This window comes from Sphaeramia orbicularis, chromosome 9 (assembly GCF_902148855.1).
Source record: "Sphaeramia orbicularis chromosome 9, fSphaOr1.1, whole genome shotgun sequence".
Classification (NCBI taxonomy): domain Eukaryota; kingdom Metazoa; phylum Chordata; class Actinopteri; order Kurtiformes; family Apogonidae; genus Sphaeramia; species Sphaeramia orbicularis.
Window position 1 is genome coordinate 17,613,720 of NC_043965.1, and position 19,855 is coordinate 17,633,574.

The following is a 19,855-nucleotide window of genomic DNA, read 5'->3' on the forward strand; positions in this document are numbered from 1 at the left end:
TAATTCGCAGGGAAATGCTGCTGCCTGAACTCTGACATGAGTTCACGCTGTGCAAACATTACCAAGCAGAACGACCTGACATGTACTTGTTACTATATTTGACATGTCAGTATCCAGAAAGACACCTGTAGTTAAATCAGACGGCGGCAGCAGCTGCAGCATGTTGTATGAAGACATTATTCAAATGTTAACATTCCTCCCTACACGTTCTTCTCCTGCTCTCAGCCTGCAGTGGCTCATCTAATGAACCACAGCACTAACAGCTCTTGTGAATCTGAGCACTTGTGCTGTGGTTTGATTTGATTTTAGCTCTACAGAGAGTAGGCAAATGGAAAGTCTGCCAATGAAATCCAGCAGGTTTACCCAAGTCAAATGGAGCCTTCAGGCTATGATACATTGGCTAAAAAAATGAATTTATTTTCCGAAAGGGTTCATCCTCCAGTTGATGTTACTATTCGCATTTGCATTGCGACACAGAGGAACATGTTGAAATATTTAAATTTTTGGAAAATGTCCTGACTTGAGTTCTTTTTGGGAATAGACCGATCTCTGATAGTTATGTAGTAAAAATGACTTTGCTTTCACTTACCAGCAACTACTTTATCAAACCTGTGAATACATTTTAAAACTCTTATTTGTAACTTTTCCACATTAAATTACTTTGGGTTGATTTATGCTTGGATTATATCAATTGGCTCTATCAATGTTCAAAGTTCAGAGAAACATGTAATTCTATTCAAAGCATTGGCCCATTACATCACTGCGGTTGTCAGTCAGTGGGGTCATGTCACCTGTAGTAGCATTAATGTTTAATATTACTTGCAGCTATTTAATTAGACCAAAATGATGAATATATGTCACTAAAAGTAGTGGGAATTAAACTTTAATAAAGTACCTCATCTGATAACAGGAGTTCTCTCTGAGTTACATGAGATAAGGTTTTGATCAGCAGAGGTGAGAAAACAACTCCGGTGATTTGTGTTATATTACTGTCTGATTGAGAGACCCCAGAAACGCCAAAATGAACGCAGTAACAGTCAAATGGAGATGTAAATGTGTGGGTAGAAAGCAGAAATGTGAGCATTCAGATACAGCTGAGTGACATGGCCACTTTCTCCGGGCCCATTAAAGCTTTACTTTGGAGTCTGGTTGCATCAAAGTCAGATTAATTATCTTCCTTGGTATGATGAAAATATCAGTCAAACTCCAGAGTGAACTGAACTATTTGTACCAGGACCCTTAGGTAGAATCCATCCCAAATGAGTTGTGGACTGATTTGTGGCAGGAACGTGACTCAGTCTTGATCTTGCAAGGCTTAAATCGCTCCCATAAGCAACTGCAGAAAGATGAAGAACCAAACAGAAGGCTGAAGTTTGACTGGACAAATGTCAAAGTACTTTTTCTACATTGTCGTGATATTTGAGTCTACGTACATGAAGCCTGAAAACAGGCAACCAGTGAACATGTGTGTTTTCATATTTTTGCTTGTTTGCTTCTGCTGTGAAACAAAACTGAACCGAAGCTGGAAACAAGTTTCCAAACTCATGCTCAGCTGTAGTCGGAAAATGATGTAACTTGTTTATTTCTATGTCATGTAACAGTAATAATAGAGTTGTTCAGGCCATTATTACTCTTTATGTTAACATTAATAATGTTTAATACCATGGATTTCCTTTCCATTCTGATACTGAGTTAAATTCAGGCTGGTATTGGTGATACTGATACTTTGTACAAATATACTTAATGTCTGGAAAATCTAAAATAGATAAATAAATATTGTATTTCAAATCATAACTTAATAAAGAATGCAAGACATGAGAGTAATACTATTGTGAAAATGAAAACTTGCATATTAAGGTAAGATAAGATAAGATAAGATAAGATAAGATAAGATAAGATAAGATAAGATAAGATAAGATAAGATAAGATAAGATAAGTCTTTATTTGTCCCACAAGGGGAAATTCCAGCTTACAGAAGCGAGGCACAAAAAGTACACAAGAAAAGCACACAAGACCAAAAGAAGTGCAAAATCAAAAAATAAAGACAAATCAAAAAAGCTATATATGCTATTTACAGTTGTGCATATGTTGATCATGCTTACATTTAATGCATATTAATTTGGTTTTACAGTTATTTCATGTTACATGAATGTGTTAACATGAAATATGAAAATACTGAACATGTAACACTTCAACAATAGCTTCCAACATTGACACTTTCCCTCATTCACCAGTTTTTGTTCAGGAACAATAGCATATTTATAGTTTTCCCCTTTAGTCTGTTCCATTTTTTGCTCAGCACAGACTGAGTCAGAGTTGACTGACTGAGAAGCGTGACGCAGTACACACTTATCCAGGCGGAAGAAGAAGTAGTTCCCACCAATTGCGTATCATTTGGACAAGATCCCAATAGTTTAGCTACTTTCCACTGTGTTCCTGATATATGTTACCTCAAATGACTGAAGTATCAAAAGTATTGATATTGTGGTTTGTGAAATAATTCTAGAGTGTAAAGATCTGGTATCGGAAATATCAATATTTCAGTATTGATCCGCACATTACTAGTTAACATTTGATTTCATTCACGCAGTTATCCTGCTTGACTGAAGTGTGAAATTATCAAGACTGCCATGAGTTTAATGATCGCTTAAGGCAAATAAATTGACCTTGATCCAGCGCAGTTGCTTTCGCACTGGTGTAATACTGAAAGTGTACGTACAGCGCGCTCTAATCATCCTGAGTAACCTTTACTTGGAGTTACAGTTCTTAGGTAAACACTTTTCTTGCCAGAGGCAGAGGTCTGAGCGAATCGACTCATTTGTTCTGTTTGAAAGTGATTGCTGCCGAGTGAAGACTGCTTTAATTTGATTGATGTGTGGTTCACCAAGCGGTGGATTTGGTTGTAATTACTCTTTGTGCTCACCGTGATAAGGAAATTAATCAAGCCATTATGTTGCTCCCATTTTATCATCAGGACACAATAATTGAATAAACCAACCTCACTTGTCTTCAAAGTCACTCTGGCTTGCAGCTCGCCGGCCAAATGGAAAGGTAAAGGGTCCACTATTGCTGATTTGTTGATAGTCAGATGAGGATGTTTGGCTTATTTCACATTCAAAGACAACATTGTCCTTCTGATTGGAGTAATCAGGACCAGTTGTTCTTCAAAAATCCACCTTATCACCACCAGGGGAATACAATTAAAAAGTCCTCTCTGTATTTCCACAAATATATCTGTGTTTGTTGACATAATGCATACATGTTAGAATAATTAATTCATAGATGAATCATGAAGCTTGAATTTTAGAAGGAACAAGAGAAATTGCATAATTACAGCTTAATGTGCTGTCAAAGCTTTATGATGAAATTGGCTGTTAGATTTGGAGCAAACTAGCAAAGACTGGAAATTGCCTGGAGGTAGTGATACCTCCTAACTAGAGCTGAACAACCATTAAATCTTTGATGTTCACTTCTATCATTCCACTTTCCCATCATGCTTTGTAAGGAGGAAGAGGCGGCCAATTTGGGGGCTGATCTCAGCGGCCCAGAAGGATTTGCATTCATCCTTGCAATTTATCTTGACAGTAGGAACGTCACCAAAAAATCTATTACCCATCTGCACATATTCGGGATGTTCGGAGATGAATCACCTCTGCTGGGAAGGGAATACATGAGATGGTTTTTCTTCTACAGACCAAAAGAAACAGGATGCCAACACCAATGGATTTTGATGCATTAATAATAACATAAGAGTTAAATATTCTCAGAAATGTTTGAATGTCAGTCCGATGCACATGAATCCAGTGACATTTTCCTCATGTTTTGCAGACTTTATAGATCAAGTGGTTGCCTCCTTTGCTTATGTGCTTAATTGAATGCAACCGCTTGATTGCATGCCAGTGGTTGTGTGGGACTTCAAAATCTTTCAACATTTAATCAATAACACTCCAACCAAAGTATCCACTCTGCATTAAAAAGTTTGAACATCTTCACACTGCTTTTAGAGATTTGTCTTGAGAGGGTTGTGTTTGATTCACTTCATGTGGATTTAACAGCTCTCTCGTGTCATTTGGGTGTTAATAAAGTCATCCATGACTCCAGAGTGAAACTCGGATAAACACTCTCAGTATAATTTACAGCACGGTGCCTTGGGACCACCCTGTTTAGATTTTAATTGTGGTAGTAGATCATCTCTTTCCCTAGTAATTATCTCGACTATCATCACTCCTATAATAACGATAATCAATTGTTCCTGGTTGCTTTGGCAGGGATAATGAAAAGTTTATTAGCCTCCCTAAGCTTCAAGAGTGGCTGGGGAACTCTTAAATCATCAGTGAAAATGGGGAAGAAAAAAGAAAACGCTTCCTTGTTCTGTACTCTCTTCATTTGCACTCGGGTAGATTCTTTCTGGATTCCTGGGAGGATAGAGGTCACACAAGTCCTTCCTCGCCTGCCATCGTCAGCTCAAATTGGCCTGACATGTTTACAAGCTTGGTACTTGGAACAGAGCTCCTTAAGTGTTAATTTGGACAATTTGGCATCCCTCCACTTTGAATAATCAGGATGTTTGAATTGTCAGACTGAGGGCCACTCCACCATGCTGAGCAGTTTCAGATGTGACATCATGCTTTGAGCTGAGCTGAACATTTTAAAACAAATTTAATATGGAATAAGTGTTGTGGTTAACCCTAATGTTCTGATTGTCAGTGTTAAAGTAGACATATTTGCTTAGTTGATTTGGTTTTCAAGAAAAACTTTGAATGGTATATTTTCCTCCCTTTGCTTAAAATTCATCCTCTATCAAACAGATATATTATACATTTAACACCCGTTGATAGTTTCTTAGATGGAGCAGATGTATTGATTCTTCGATGTATGTCACCTCTAACTTGTTTACCACATTTCATTTGCTCTATTAAGCTTGAGGCACACAGCACAACAGAACATCTGTGAGGATGGCATGGCAACCAAAATGATGCACAGTCAACTAGTTTAGTGTGTACTGGTGTTGAGGTCACTTAAAAACAGTGTTTTCATCCCAGTTAGTCAATCATTTAATCAAGTTTTTGTTTCAATTTTATTTATTTGTTTGTTTGTTTGTTTGTTTGTTTAATGCCAAAAACTGTTGTGTGTTGCAGAGGAAAAGGCCCATCGTTTTTACCAATAACTGTTTGTTAAAATTATAGTACAAACAGTGGAACTGGTGGAGCTTTACTATTAACAAAAAGTCATGCGCTCCCCTAAGGACATGATTTACAGAATAGAATAGAATAGAATAGAATAGAATAGAATTTATTGTCATTGTGCAGCAAGATACAGCAAAAAATGTAATATACTGACTTTTTCTGATCGTATGCTTATCTTTATCATCGTCATCATCATCTGTAAATTAGATGAATCTTTTCATCTGCTACTGAAGCTAAAACATCTGGGCTTGACTATATCTGGCAAACTGATTCTAAATCTAATATTAGCACGGTAGCACGACTTCTCCAACACGTCAGGATTTGGCATTATATGAATAAAAATGTAATCATCCATCCTTCACCTCTGACTTATTGTATATTCACTATCTGCAGATAAAATGTTCAAATTTACTCATAGATATGAACTCAAGCACAATGAAGATATCTTAAATCCAAGTACACTCTCAGAATTGTTCCAAAATGTTTCTTGTGGGCTAAGACAGTTTCCTGCTGCAGAAACCAACTCTAATCTCCATCATGTCTGAGTCGAAGCCCTTTTAGTACCTGGTTTCTGTTCAGAAATACATCTGGATGAAATCATTTACCATGTTCATTTCTTACATCACCCAAAATAGGTGAAAAAAACTCAAGGTGCAATTGAAGGAAATTTATTCTGAGTCCCATTCTGCAGCCCATCTCGCCCAGTTCACATGCTTTCAACCTGTCCTCATCTGGTTTATCAGAATCTCATTTCCCATATTTGTCCAGGACATTTTGCACCATTTGCACATATGAATCCTTGAGTGTCTAGAGCTCAGCTTTGAGGTAATATGGGCTTACCAAGGAGTTCTCCCATCTACAGACTGATGAAAATCCCAACTTTCAGCTTTGTACCACTTTGCACCAATTTTTGTAAAGTCAATTTTGATCACTTCGAATTAAAATACTGGTGGGATGTACTGTTAATATGATTTTGACTTGACATAACTGAAAATTCTGACATAAAAAAATTCCAGTTTTATAATCAGTGTGTAAGATTTAGGTGAAAAACTGATATTTTACCCCTGGTAGCCATCATTAAAGTATGCTGCTATTATTATTATTATTATTGAAATAATAATCTCTCTGTCTCTTTTTTTGCTGCTAAGGGACACATATCAGGCTACAACATTTACACATTTACTTCCCATCTGTTTTCTTGTTGTAATTTATATTCTCATTAAAAGGAATAATGATTCTACAAAAACATGTTTGCAAATGCTGTACTGTAAAATGAAACTAAAAACAGCAGTTATGAATATCTTTTATTACCCCACCCCCCCACCCCCCCAAAAGGGAAGGTAAGAGGTATTGTTTTTGGTTTGGTTTGGTTTGGTTTGGTTTGGTTTGGTTTGGTTTGTTTGTTTGTTTGTTTGTTTGCTAACACACTAGCAGCAAAACTATTGCTTCAATTCATACCAAATTGGGTTTATATTGACTGCCAGTGATCCAGAATAGATCTCATTACATTTTGGGAAAAGTAGGTCAAAGTTAAAAATTTTTTATTAAGTTAAAAAAAAAAAAAAGGAATCCCCATTTACTTATAAAGGGCAAAATTCCACACGTCTGTAGCAGCAAAATTGTTAGTTGAATTCATACCAAATTGGGTTTATAGATTGCCAGTGACCCAGAATAGATGTGGTTACATTTTGGGAAAAGTAGGTCAAAGTTCAATTTTTTTTTTTTGAATTTTTTTTTCTTCCATTTACTTTTAATGGGTGAAATTTCAATTGTCTATTAAAACATCAGTTTTGTTCCAATTTACTTCAAACTTGGCACATATATAGAGGCAGTTTATAAGCTGACATCAGCACATGCATAGACATGATGACATCAGCTGGATCAATGCCAAAATAAGCTACAATACGTGCAACGGGCAGGGTTTGTTGTGCCTGGCACCACTTGTTATATATGTAAACATATGTAATTAAAGAAAATCAACTGACTTAGTTGACTTAATAAACAGGTCTTACAATGGTACAACGAGAGCACAAACAAAGTGGAAATAGAGAACGTTTGTCTGTTTGTGCTTTCAGGAACAGATGAGATCCTGGAATATTCTCTACAAGTGTCTCTTAACAATATCTTGTAAGATTTCCTTCTGTCACAGTGGGATATCATAGAAATGAGGAATAGCAGAAAAAGGTTGCATTCGAGTGTTGCTTCTTGAGTCCCAGGAGATCCTCTTCAACATAACGCACTCGCAAACCCCAGAAGGCCTACTAAAGCAAACTGTCAGGCAGTTTGCCTCACACGCCTGGAGTAAACATTTGATTCAGAATACCAGGCTGCAGATGAAAACATGCTTTGCAGAATGTAATTGGACCAGTTTAGAATGCAATCTTTGCTAATTGCAGGTCTTATTTTGACACAGTTTAATGCAAACACTGAGCTGTATAGCACTGTTTTGCTAGTTAGTTTAATGGCTGCCTGTATGCTTCTTGCACACCTGTACAGTGTCAGCTGATGTTGAGAGTTTGAGCCCTCCGACAGTGAGCCGGTGCTGTGTAAAGCAGCTGGCGGATTACTGAGCCACTCTTGGCAGATATTGTAGCAGTTTATCTCAATTTTACATCGTAAATGGACTGTGGACAATGAAACTGTACACAAACTATGATGATCCTCCTGTGGCTCTGGCAGTAGATGATATTTTATGAATATCTCAACACAGAGCGGCATGATCAACAGACAAGCAGATGGTTAGATTAGACATGTTTTGCCTTGCAAATCTCTCCTGTTTTTGTTTTGTTTTTTTCAGGACCAATTCATCAGGCCTAAAGAAAATATTTCATTTAGCCACAATAGGGCAACCTAGTTCTGTAAAACCATGCACAAACCACTTAAGAATCACATGAACCTACAGCTGTTTTGTGTTTCAAAATGTAATATCCCCATTTCACATAATAATAAGTTTTTTTGTAGAGAATACTGCACCTATCTGCATCCATTTTTCTGCCTAAACTTGAGCTGAAAATCTCTTTCACGTCCTCTTATAGAAAGCACTGTTTTTCTGTTTACAGGGAGTTTCTGTTCGCCATCTGTCAGTATTTGTTGCCTATCTTTGTGACAATGAACAGCAGCGGTATATAACGAGGCAGAGGAGCCCCGCGACGAGCCTATCTGACAAAGAGTGAAACGAGAGCTAGTCACAGCGTGGTCACTCTGCTCAGCTCCAATAACACTCGGCACCTAGGGAGTCATGCAAATGCTTCTAAAACGTATAAAACATAAGATGGCAAAGAGAGGTCAGGAAATCAAGACGAGACATGCTATCACTCTGTGCAATGTTCCTGCACACAGATAACAGATGCAGTGGCTGCAGTCATTCTTATCATCATGTCCTATGTATGTATGGCTGATTGTAATGGAACCCAGCCTATGACTCCATTTCATTTGTTTTATAGTAAACAAAACCAGTCAGAATTTTTTAGGATTATTCCCTATGTATTCTGAGCACTTAATCTACTCAGTATCTGCATTTGTTTTAAAGCTTCTTTTTTTTTGTTTTGTTTCCTTCTTTGAATATCTTCAGCCTCTGCCTGGTTGAGACTTACCGCTACACAAGGGTTGTCCATGCTTGAGAGTTAGAGTGTGTGTGTGTGTGTGTGTGTGTGTGTGTGTGTGTGTGTGTGTGTGTGTGTGTGTGTGTGTGTGCAGAGTGAGCAAGGAATGTTTTGACAGATACAAACACCCTGCAATAAATCCAGGTGCTTATAGCTTAGAAAGTTGCAGCCATAAATTTTGGGAATGTGCATCCGAGATGGCGAAATCGATTTCATTTAGAACTCATCAACTGCAGCTCTTAGAGTGACAGCGAGTAACAAAGAAGGTGAGCGAGGGCCAGTAAAAGGAGCTGTGAGCCACTTCCCACTGCTGCTTTAGTCAAGGCCACAAAGAGTTTCAACGCAATGGTTTCAGCCTTTTCTCCTCCAACGTCGAATACATTATATTGTTTAGATCTTTGCAGGAATTAAAGCGGCTCTATCACCTCTGCCTGGAACATCAATACCTTTTGTCACACTGAATGTGTTCAGCAGGCAACAATGTCCACATATAATTAGGGTCAGATAAATTACTTTTAGTAGCAGAGAGGTTCAGAAGGAAACTGCTAATGCTTCCTACTGTACTGAAGGTTCCCACTGCATAGTCTTCATTATTATTGAACTGAAAAAGTCTGTTTGATCGCCTGATCTGATGCTAAATCATTGTCAGATTGCATACAATATGTAGAAATGCTAGTTTTTTGAAGCATATTTCTATTAAATAAGTATATCTTGTTTTTGTGTGAATTGTCAGCTCACTTACAGATACCAGAGATGAATTTTAATATAATTTCACAGAATGTCCAAGGCATGAAAATAAGTATCGTCTATAATAAACACAAGAATACTTTGATTTTCATTTATATTTACATAAATCTGAATTGCAAGTGTAAGAAGAAGAGGGGATTTAAAATGCTAAGAGTGTGCCATTCAAGACTCAGGGCTCCTTTATTAGAAGCCAAGGGTAGATTTATTATGCAGACGGGTGAATCAGCAGTCTGAAGTAAAAACAAGACGTCACAGCCATACAGATTCAAAAAAATAGATGTATTACACAAAGTGTACATTATTGTTATCAATTACAAGTGTAGCTGAATATTCTTGGCAGCATTTAACATTTCTCACATGAACAAAATTTCCTATTCTTTGTGATGTCACCAAAGACACCGGAGAGGTGTTTTTGTTTTGTTTTTTTTTATCAGCCACACATTTTTCAACACCCTCTGACATAAAGTGATAATTTCAGTCACAGAGAAAATAGAATTTTTATAACGTGTTAGGTGTCTCAGCAATAAACTCTCAAGATTTAGTGACATGAATCTCACCTGAACTGAGCAAAAACCATTGGAAAAATAGAATAAGTGATAATTCTGACAGAAAAGTAGTCGTCACCATAAAAAGTCATATTATTGTATTGTTATTTTCTGTAGACCATCCTAAACCTTTCATGCATGAATTATGAAAACCATAGTGGAGATTTTTTTCTTGAGTGTTTTTATTCCTCTATAGGCATGAAAAAAAACAATGGGATTGAAATTTTTTTATGAACTTATTTTTCATGGAGTTACGAAAATGTCCACTCAGCTGGACACCAAGCATTTAATTAAAAACAAAACAAAACAAAACAAAAAAAGTATTTAAAACCCATCATCAGAAAATATGATACTGTGTGAAAACTATGAAATAAAAACATTTTTCATGCAGCTAATCTGATGTTTTCTCACATTTTAACATACTCTAATACTAGTTATTACTGTCTTCATGCAGATAATATGCAAAAAGACAGTAATGGTATGAATTGCAGTGTATGGGATGATGCATAAGTATCCACTGTGTTGGCTGAAATGCAACTAAAACAACAAAACCCATGAATATACAAGAGAACAGATGCAGAATAACTGTCCACTGTAGTGACCACTATGCATGAAAGGGTTAATACCTATTGATCCACTAATCCTATCAATACATGTAAATAATTGCTGTAAAATACAGTTTGTCATCTTTTCATGGTCATCAGAAATTACCGATTTGGACGTTCATAGGCTCCGTAGTTACCGTGGAAACACCGTTATCTTCTACAACACTGATTCAACAATAAAACCCATGGAGTTTGATCAATGACAGTGGATAGAGACACTTGGTTTATGTTCAGTTAATGATATATATTTACTGAAAAAGTCATTTTTTCTTCAGTTTTCTCTGCTTTTGATATTATAACACTCAACTTTAATCTGAGGTTTTATGAACATGTACATTATCATTGAATTAAATACTGGAAAATAAATGATTTGCAATGAAAAAACACAAAATACAGAGGATAATATTATAATAAATGGCGATAATGACTTAAAAAAAAAAAGTCAAGCATAGAGAAAAAAAAAAAATATTTTGGAAGTGCCACTTAAGTAGCACTGGTTCTTTGTGGGTTAATCTACTGTCATTCACAACATTTTCAAATCTTCTTATTACCTGGAGACAGGAAGTGGACCTTGTGCAAAGTTGGTCAAAAAGCCAGCATGGCTTTGTCCAAAATGCAAACCTAAGGCTTCAAAACCACAGTCCAAAAATCTAATCGCATCATTTTTTCAGTTTGTGGTTGGTTCACACACAGATTGAGCATTGAGAAAACAACCCATGTAGTTTGTCTGCTCACAAACCTTAAATAACACATAGCAAATGTGAAAACAACATAAGCAGGCTTTGATTTGCATCTTCTGGAGAACATTAGCTGAATCACCCTGAATATTTAAAGGTTCCTTTCCCATCAGCCTCCTTGATCAGACTAATCATCCTTCCCGGTGGCTGTCTTTATCTCCCCCTATCACCTTTCAAATGCTCGGTCATGTTGGAGCACCCAGTCTGTCGCTTTACATTATTAGTTCCCTGCCTCTCATGCTCCTCTCCACACAAGAGGCACTCCTTCTTATGCGGAAAAGCAGAGGAAAAAAGAAGGTGAGGTAGATAGAAAGCGACGGCTCCTGCCTGCTCCTCACCGGGGAAAGACGAGGAGGAGGAGGAGGCTGCGATGACGGCCTAATCTCTGGCTCTGATTATCTTCTCATTACAATCAGACGGGAGCCACTCGAAGAAGAGGAGAATGTGTAATTACGCTCAAATCTCCCATGACTAAAACACAGGATAATAAGCAGGGCTAGAACTGTGTGCTCACATCTAATTATTCAGTTTATTTAGTCATTCGTTCTGCAGCCATATTTGAGGTTTTGGAAATGCTCAGGTGGAAGTGGTTGAAAACACCTGCCTTATTAGGACGGCAAACCCTAAACTACCTCCCTTTCACAAACTGCACAAAATACGCTCACGTTTGACTTATTTTAGCACCTGTCTTCATAATCTGTTAGTGCACGGGTGTCAAACATGTGACCCGCGGGCCAAAACCAGCTGGAAAAGTTCCAATCTGGCCCGTGGGATAAATTTGAAAAGTGCAAAAATTACAAGACATGAAGACATGAACAGTCAAGGATGTCAAACTCATTTTAGTTCAGGTTCCACGCACAAACCAATGTGATCTCAAGTAAAATAATAGCATAACCTATAAATAATGACTCAAAATTTTCGTCTTGGTTTAATGTGAAAAAAATAACATTACCATATGCCTATAAATAACGACAATTCCAGATGCTTCTCTTTGTTGTAGTGCAAAAAAATCACATTAATTATGAAAATATTTACATTGACAAACTATCATTTAACAAGATGTGAATAAGCTGAACAAATATGACCAACCTGAAATGTCTAAAGGAAAGTAAATTTAATTTTAACAATATTCTGCCTGTTATTAAATGTTTTGTGCCTTTGTAGATCTGATGCTTCTATGAATCTGGGTTTATTTTGAATTTGGAACTTTGCCAGGTTTTTTAGACCAATAATAAAAGAGAAATTTAGACATATTTCCCCCAGGATGTACCTAATGATCTAGTCCAGAAGTGTTTTTTTTATGAATTGGCAGTCACATTCCAGGTTTTGTTTGTAACCCATTGTGTCCCCTCATGTTACATGCGGAACCTGCCCATTTAAACACAAATAAATTGTGAGTGATTTTTCAACAGCAGCTACTTTTGTGAAACACTCTGCCTTACATAATTAGTTCCATTCCCAAAGTACCTGTGAGAGGATTAAAAAAAAATACTAGCGTGTAACTTTTGTGTCCTTTTTATCGTGTTGCACGCAGATTTTTGTTTAAAATGTGTTTTATCTGAAAAATAGTTTCTTTTATCTCAGTAAATATTTGTTTTTAAAGTAGACTCAAAGTGCTTCCAAACTTGCTTCATAACATTAGTTTACAACTTGCTTGAATTTTTAACCCCTCTGTCCATTTTTTAGGAGCCAGTTTTATAGAAGGACCCATAAATGATAAGTTGAGTCATAATATGGTTAAATTGTACTTATTTTTTGTACAGAGTTTCAGTTTTTCTGGTTATTCAATTTTTTTTTTGTTTGGATAGTTTGTAAATATAAATATTTTCCTCATGTAATGTTATATTTTTTGCTCTAAAACAAAAAAAAAATAAAAAAAATTGGAGTTGTCATTATTTATAGGTTATTATATTATTATTTTACTGGTCTAACCTTGTGGCGATCAAATTGGGCTGAATGTGGCTCCTGAACTAAAATGACTTTGATGCCCCTGTGTTAGCGGCTTAAAAGGTGTAAGGCTTGGGTTTAATCATCAACTGTTCTCACAATCACGCATCTCTCACGGCTGCATCTGCACAGGACGAGATAGAGAGCGCCATTTCCCAAAATGTCAGAGCTACTGAAGCATGTAAATAACTACATTTCAATTGACACCTCGATTTGAATGGTAAATGGCTGACCTCCAATTTTCCCAGAGAATGGCTGGTAGGGAGAAACAGAGGGGAATAAAACACATAGCTAGTAGACCAGAGGGAAAAGGCTAACCAAGCGTGCTAAATGTTCCTCACCATTGTATGATTTGTGTGTTAACTGTGTGGACAACTGGAAAAATCACCAGGAGAAGTTCTCATGAGACAGTATTAGTGCCAAAACTAAATCTCTTTCTTGTTTTTGCTTGTGTGTGTTTTGTTTCTCATAGCTTGGAGACAACAGCATGCCAACCGCTCAAGCCTGACGAGAGGAAAACAGCAGATTCAGGTGACAGAGTGGACACCGCCCACAGAAATGGCTGCAGCAGAGGAAAAGGACGCAAACACCACAGTCATCGCAGGGTCCGGAGGTGGGTGAGACTGTACGCCATCGGTGTCAAAGTTGTGCTCTTTCAGGGGCCACATTCAGCCTAATCTGATCTCAAGTCGATCAGACCTGTTAGAGGAGTGATATTTTGCTTTTTTAAATGGAATTATGCATTTTAAAACATTTCCCTGTGGTCTACATAAACTGTAAATGCATGTTTGGGTCTGAATTCTTCATTAATTCAACTCCACAGGTCCATCTTCTACCCTATTTCTGAGTAATGACACCAGAAAGGTTGTTTTGAGCACTGTCCCTTTAAATGCAAATGAGCCACTTCAGGCCCCACCCCCTCCAGGTTGTTGGCTGTGCTGGTCTGTCCTGTTCAACCAACAACTGAACATTTTAGGTAACCGGCTTAAAGTTTGGACATATTTTCAGTTTTTACTACCACCACTGCTGCTGACAAACAATTATGTCGCACTCAGAGAAATGTTTGTTGGAAATCTGGACCTTATATGTGTAAATGTCGTGACGTAACTTGTTATAAAACAGAACAAATTAAGCAGGAATTCAAACAGGTTGTGGAAATTCACATGATTTTTGCCAAAATTACTATAAAGATAGTTTTGCAGCACCTGGAGGGTTCAAATTCAAAGTTTTGGAACTATTAGGGTCCAAATACATAAATAAATGTACCAAAGACTAATAAAAGTGGGTTTAGCAAAATATGTCCCCTTTAAATACTATCATAATAACCTAGAAATAATGACAACTTCAAACTTTTCTCTTTGTTTTAGTGGAAAAAAAACATTAAATTATGAAAATAATTACATTTAGATACAGTTCTTTCACAAAAAAGATGTGAATAACTATAACAAACTAACATTTCTTGAGATAAAATAATTGCAATTTTAATAATATTATACCTCAGCTTTTCTTTTATACAAGTGCATTACAGATTGGATCTACAAAGGAACAAAACATTTAATAACAGGCAGTATATTGGTAAAATTGCACTTAACCCATAACAACCCATCTCTATATTTAACCTTTCCCAAGTGATTTATCACCATTTATTATAATATTATCTTTTTTATTTATTTTTGCATTTCCTCAGTACAAATCAGGTATTTTCACATTTTTTATTTACTGATCAAGGCAAGGCAAGGCAAGTTTATTTGTATAGCACATTTCAGCAACAAGGCAATTCAAGGTGCTTCACACAGGACATTGAAATAAAAGAAACAAAAAGAAACACATTTAAAACATTATAAAAGAAACATATAAAAGGTGATTAAAAACAGCAAGTAAGAAAACAACACATAAAATAATAATAATAATAATAATAATAATAATAAAAATAAAAACACACATATTAAAGTAAAAGTTGCAGTGCAGAGTTTCAAAGAGAATATAAAATTTAAAAAGTCAAAAGCCTTTTAGTCAAAGGCAGCAGTGAACAGGTGAGTCTTGTAGATCATGTAGATGTTCATAAAAATGCAGATTAAAGTTGAGGGTTATTATATAAGAAATGGAGAAAAACTAAGAAAAAGTGACTTTTTAAACAAAAATATCATTAATTGAAAATAAAACAAGTGTCGCCATCCACTGTCATTGATCCAACTCCATTGGTTTTACTGATGAATCAATGTTGTAGAAGATGACGGTGTTTCCACGTTCACTACAGAGCCCCTGAACGTCCAAATGGGTCATATCTGATGACCATGAACAGATGAAAAATTGTATTTCACACCAATAATTTACATGTATTGTTAGAATTAATGGATCAACAGGTATTAAACGTTACATCAGTAGATGATTTTGGTCGACTGTGGATGTTTGGCTCTTTATGGGTTAATTTCTTCAGGCATTTCAGGTTGTTCATATTTGATCAGGTTATTCACATTTCATTGTTAAAGAATAATTTGTTAATGTAAATATTTTCATAATTTAATGGGTTTTTTTGCACTAAAACAAAGAGAAAAATTTGGAGTTGTCACTATTTATAGGTTATTATATTACAGTTTCACTTTAGTGTTGGTCTGTATGTGGAACATGTACTAAAATGACTTCAAAACCCTTGGATGTTAATGTTTTCTATGTAATTTTTGCACTTTTGGGCCAGATCTGAAGCTTGGGCAAGCTGGTTTTGGCCCACGAGCCATATGTTTGACACTCCTCTGCTGTATACTTTTCCAAATTCTGAGCTGCACCTCTTGAAAACCGCAGAGTGTGTGTTTTTTTTTTTTTTTTTTTTTGCTCAAAGAAGACGCTTTAATGAGGAGATAAAGCCAAGAGATCAGTGCTGCTTATTATAGATGAGGAAAGCATTCCTAATGAACTGTTGAAGTTTTTATTTCTATTTGGAGGTGTTTTTGTAGATTATTGCTGATGATAAAGCTTTTTAGCGCTACAACAAAACACCCTCAGGGCTAGACTCTCAGAAATGGGAGCTAATCTCTATATTACGGCACAGGGAATGTAAACAGTCTTATCAGGTCAGTTCTGGTGGAGAAATATAAAGATGTTATGAAGAATTCCACAGTAGGCTACGCCATGCAGCAGATCCTCCATTTCACAAACACCATGAACCAAAAAGTCCCCTTCACACGCTGAGAACAGTGTCGGGGAAAAAATCAATTCAAGCGGTTTTTAAGAAACTCTTAATTAATCTGACACCTTCAGAGCATTTGCAGCTACACAGGAACGAAGCAGTCGGCGATATGTAAAACATCTAAAGCGCCGAAGGGATCGTGAACAACAATCGCTTTTCTGTGGATGAACTTTATCCAGCGGCTGCTTCTTTTTGTTTGGAATTTAACTCTGAGCGTGAACAATGTGCAGGATTCTGATAATCATTTTTTTCTGGTTAGTCTGAACAAGAGAAGACATCTGATAAAAAAAATAAAAATAAAAAAAAAAAACAGTGTGTTGTAAAAGATTTATAGTGATGCTTCTCCTTGAAACGGAATTATTCTCTTTAAGTTAAAACTACACTCATGTTTTTTTTCTCTGATCTATGATATGAAGAAGCACAAAATCATTTGAATGTTAAGTACTGAGGAATCACAGCAAGTTGAGTTCCCTTCCAAACAGACGACGTACTGTTAAGACCATAGATGTATCTTTAATTATTTGGTTTCATTTGCTGTTTTTCTTCTGATTTAAGCAGATGGACTATTTACTGAAGTACATCTAAAACTGTACATAAAATCATCTATGGTATTCCTTTGGCAAAAAGACTGAAATCAATTCATTTTCATTCATTTCGTTTATTTCGGTCATGGATGTACATTTCATCAGCAGACATTTAGTAATTATCAGGTGAACAAACATGTACACCATGGTCATAAAGGCATTTTAATGTTTAATGAGAGTGCCTTGGAGTTTTATTCCAGTTTGTCATTGACTTTATGAATCCCTTTTTCCAAAGACCACCTTGGACAAACTCTTTTTTGGTCCTAGAAGCATTCCTTCCCATAAATTTTATAACTCAAAGCATGTTTTATATTTTAGATTCTTCAACAGAGCCACATTTTGCTTTTATTACTGCTTTGCACATTCTTGCTATTCTCTCAATAAGCTTCATGAGGTAGTCACTTGAAATGTTTTCCAAAAGTCTTGAAGGAGTTCCCAGTGATGCTGAGCACTTGTTGACCATCTGCAGTCCTTCTCATGTCATTTAAATGAGAAGGTGAGTCCAAAGTTTTGACTGGTAGTGTATATTTTTGTGTTTCTTTCATCACAGTTTTTTCGTGCTTGTTGATTGGAAGCTCCAAAGATGCGTTCAGGATACACTTGGTCTCAGTTTAAGAATTTATTCTGATCACATGTGAAATATAAAAGCCAGTGCTGGTCTCTCTAGACAAGAGCTCCCACAGGAACTCGAGTCAAAGAGCCCCGAATTTCGGGTGTGGTTGACAATTATCTTCTTGGGTGATTCCACCCCGAACAAATGGGTTGGACTTTGCAACACTTTTTTGCTGTGTTTACCTCCATGTTGCCAATGATTTGAACAGAATTATGGAAGATTTCTGATACCCCTTCGTTTGTAACGTGGTCCTAAAAAATCTCTGTTTTAAGCACAAAACAGCCCTCCCCCTTAGCCCTTCCCCTCCGACTCATCCCTACCCCTTCACATGAACGCGCAAAATGAAGGGATAGGGGTAAGGGGGAGGGCCAAGGGGTGAATTGGGATTGGACCACTGTGTTACACAAAGCAGGAGATCTGTGTCAAATCACATCACATCATTACACGTTGATGCAACAGTGGAAAACATTACCGGAAGAAACAGGGCAGAGTCTGAGTTTGATCCGACAGCCATCGCTCGGGTTTTGTTTTACTCTGTTCTTACGTCACATGATGAACTCTGTATCAACACGCTCAGTCGCTGTGCATTCACACATTCCACAACCCAGTGTCCAGACTTCACAAGCTTATGCTGATGATGTTTTGTGGAGCCTCTTCACAAATCCTTTTGCAACTCAGCAATTAAATTACTCAAGGTATTATCTGTGGATGAATGGCAGATGAAAATGCAACAGAAACTGATGGGGGGGCACTATCATTACCAGGCCCCTTTTTCTGCTCATCAGCAACTTTGACCACAAAGAAATGAAGACAGACACCAAGGAGACAACTAGGGATGGGAATCGAGAACCGGTTCTTTTTGAGAACCAGATCCCAGTAGCTCAATTCCTTGGAATCATTTGCCTGCCTGCTTAACGATTCTGCTTATCGATTCCGCCTTCGTTGTGCATGCGCAATGATGTCACACATACGCTGCATTGTTTTGGTCAGAACGTAGCTAACATGGTGTTGAGGCAGAAACGGTCTAAAAAGATGACACCAGGTCCACTTGTAACACTTGCAAACCTTCCATGTCTTCTAAAGGGTGGAATCCCTCCAATACTCAAACATTTGTCCACAGCATGTGACTCATTTACAGGAATGTCACGTATTTGGTACTCTGCTTAGCGACACTTGTGAATGTAGCGGTAGAGTGAACGCCGGGCCCAGTTCTGGTTCCAGTGCGGGCAACAAACATCGTACCCCCTCAAATACAAGTTTCCAAAGGTAGATGAAAGGAAATGAGGTGCACAACAACGGGAGATGGGCAGAGTCGAACCGGTTACACGTAGTGGACATGCGGCAATAGAGGAATTAGTAAAGCGTCTTTAGTTTCACTTTCACTGTAACCCCCCCCCCCCCCCAACTGGGCCCGGCGTCATCTATTATTATTATTTGTACATACTGCATATGGTATATTTTCGGTGCAGAGATGGAAATATAAAAGACAGTTAATGCAAAGACACCCGTTTGGGCTCTTTTATTCCTTCACCCAATGAGAATCGATAAGAGAACTGATAAGGAATCGGATCGATAAGCAAAATTGATAATGGAATCGGAATCGTTAAATTCTTATCGATTCCCATCCCTAGAGACAACTGTGTCCAAACCTGACTGAATACTGAGGATATAGAGATGAACTACTGAACTCACCTACAGCCACTTTAGAACAAATGTCTTCATGCATGCAGGAGAAGAAGTGTGTACAAAATACTGTTTGGGTATTTTTTGACTAATAAGATGGTTTTAAAGGTGCTGCAATTTCTTTCCCTCTTTGAATCCTCTTATAATTGGCCTGCATCAGCCCAGTTTAGCAATGGAACCACTGGTAATTATAGCATAACAAGCCACTTCCACTGGCCTCCTATCTGAACTCTATTTTTAATCTTGTGAAGGAGCTAAAGTAGCAAAAGCTTCAGGTCAGAAAGAGCAAAAGAAATTAAGATTCATGTTCATTAAATTCAGCCGCAACTAATTCTGTTAAATGTCAAATTCTCTGAAAACACTATGTCTTGATTAGGTCTGTGCTAAATCCAAAGCGGTGCTTTCTGGATATTTTTACTAAA

At 37.1% G+C, this 19,855-nt stretch overlaps 1 protein-coding gene across 1 annotated transcript in view; it reads left to right on the forward strand.

The window, feature by feature from the left end:
- srrm4 (serine/arginine repetitive matrix 4) overlaps positions 1 to 19,855 on the forward strand; it is a 112,785-nt gene that overhangs the window by 54,112 nt on the left and 38,818 nt on the right. Inside the window, exon 2 of the mRNA XM_030143443.1 lies at positions 13,842 to 13,982. Coding sequence (XP_029999303.1) covers positions 13,842 to 13,982 — 141 coding nt within the window. The remainder of the gene's footprint in view (positions 1 to 13,841; positions 13,983 to 19,855) is intronic.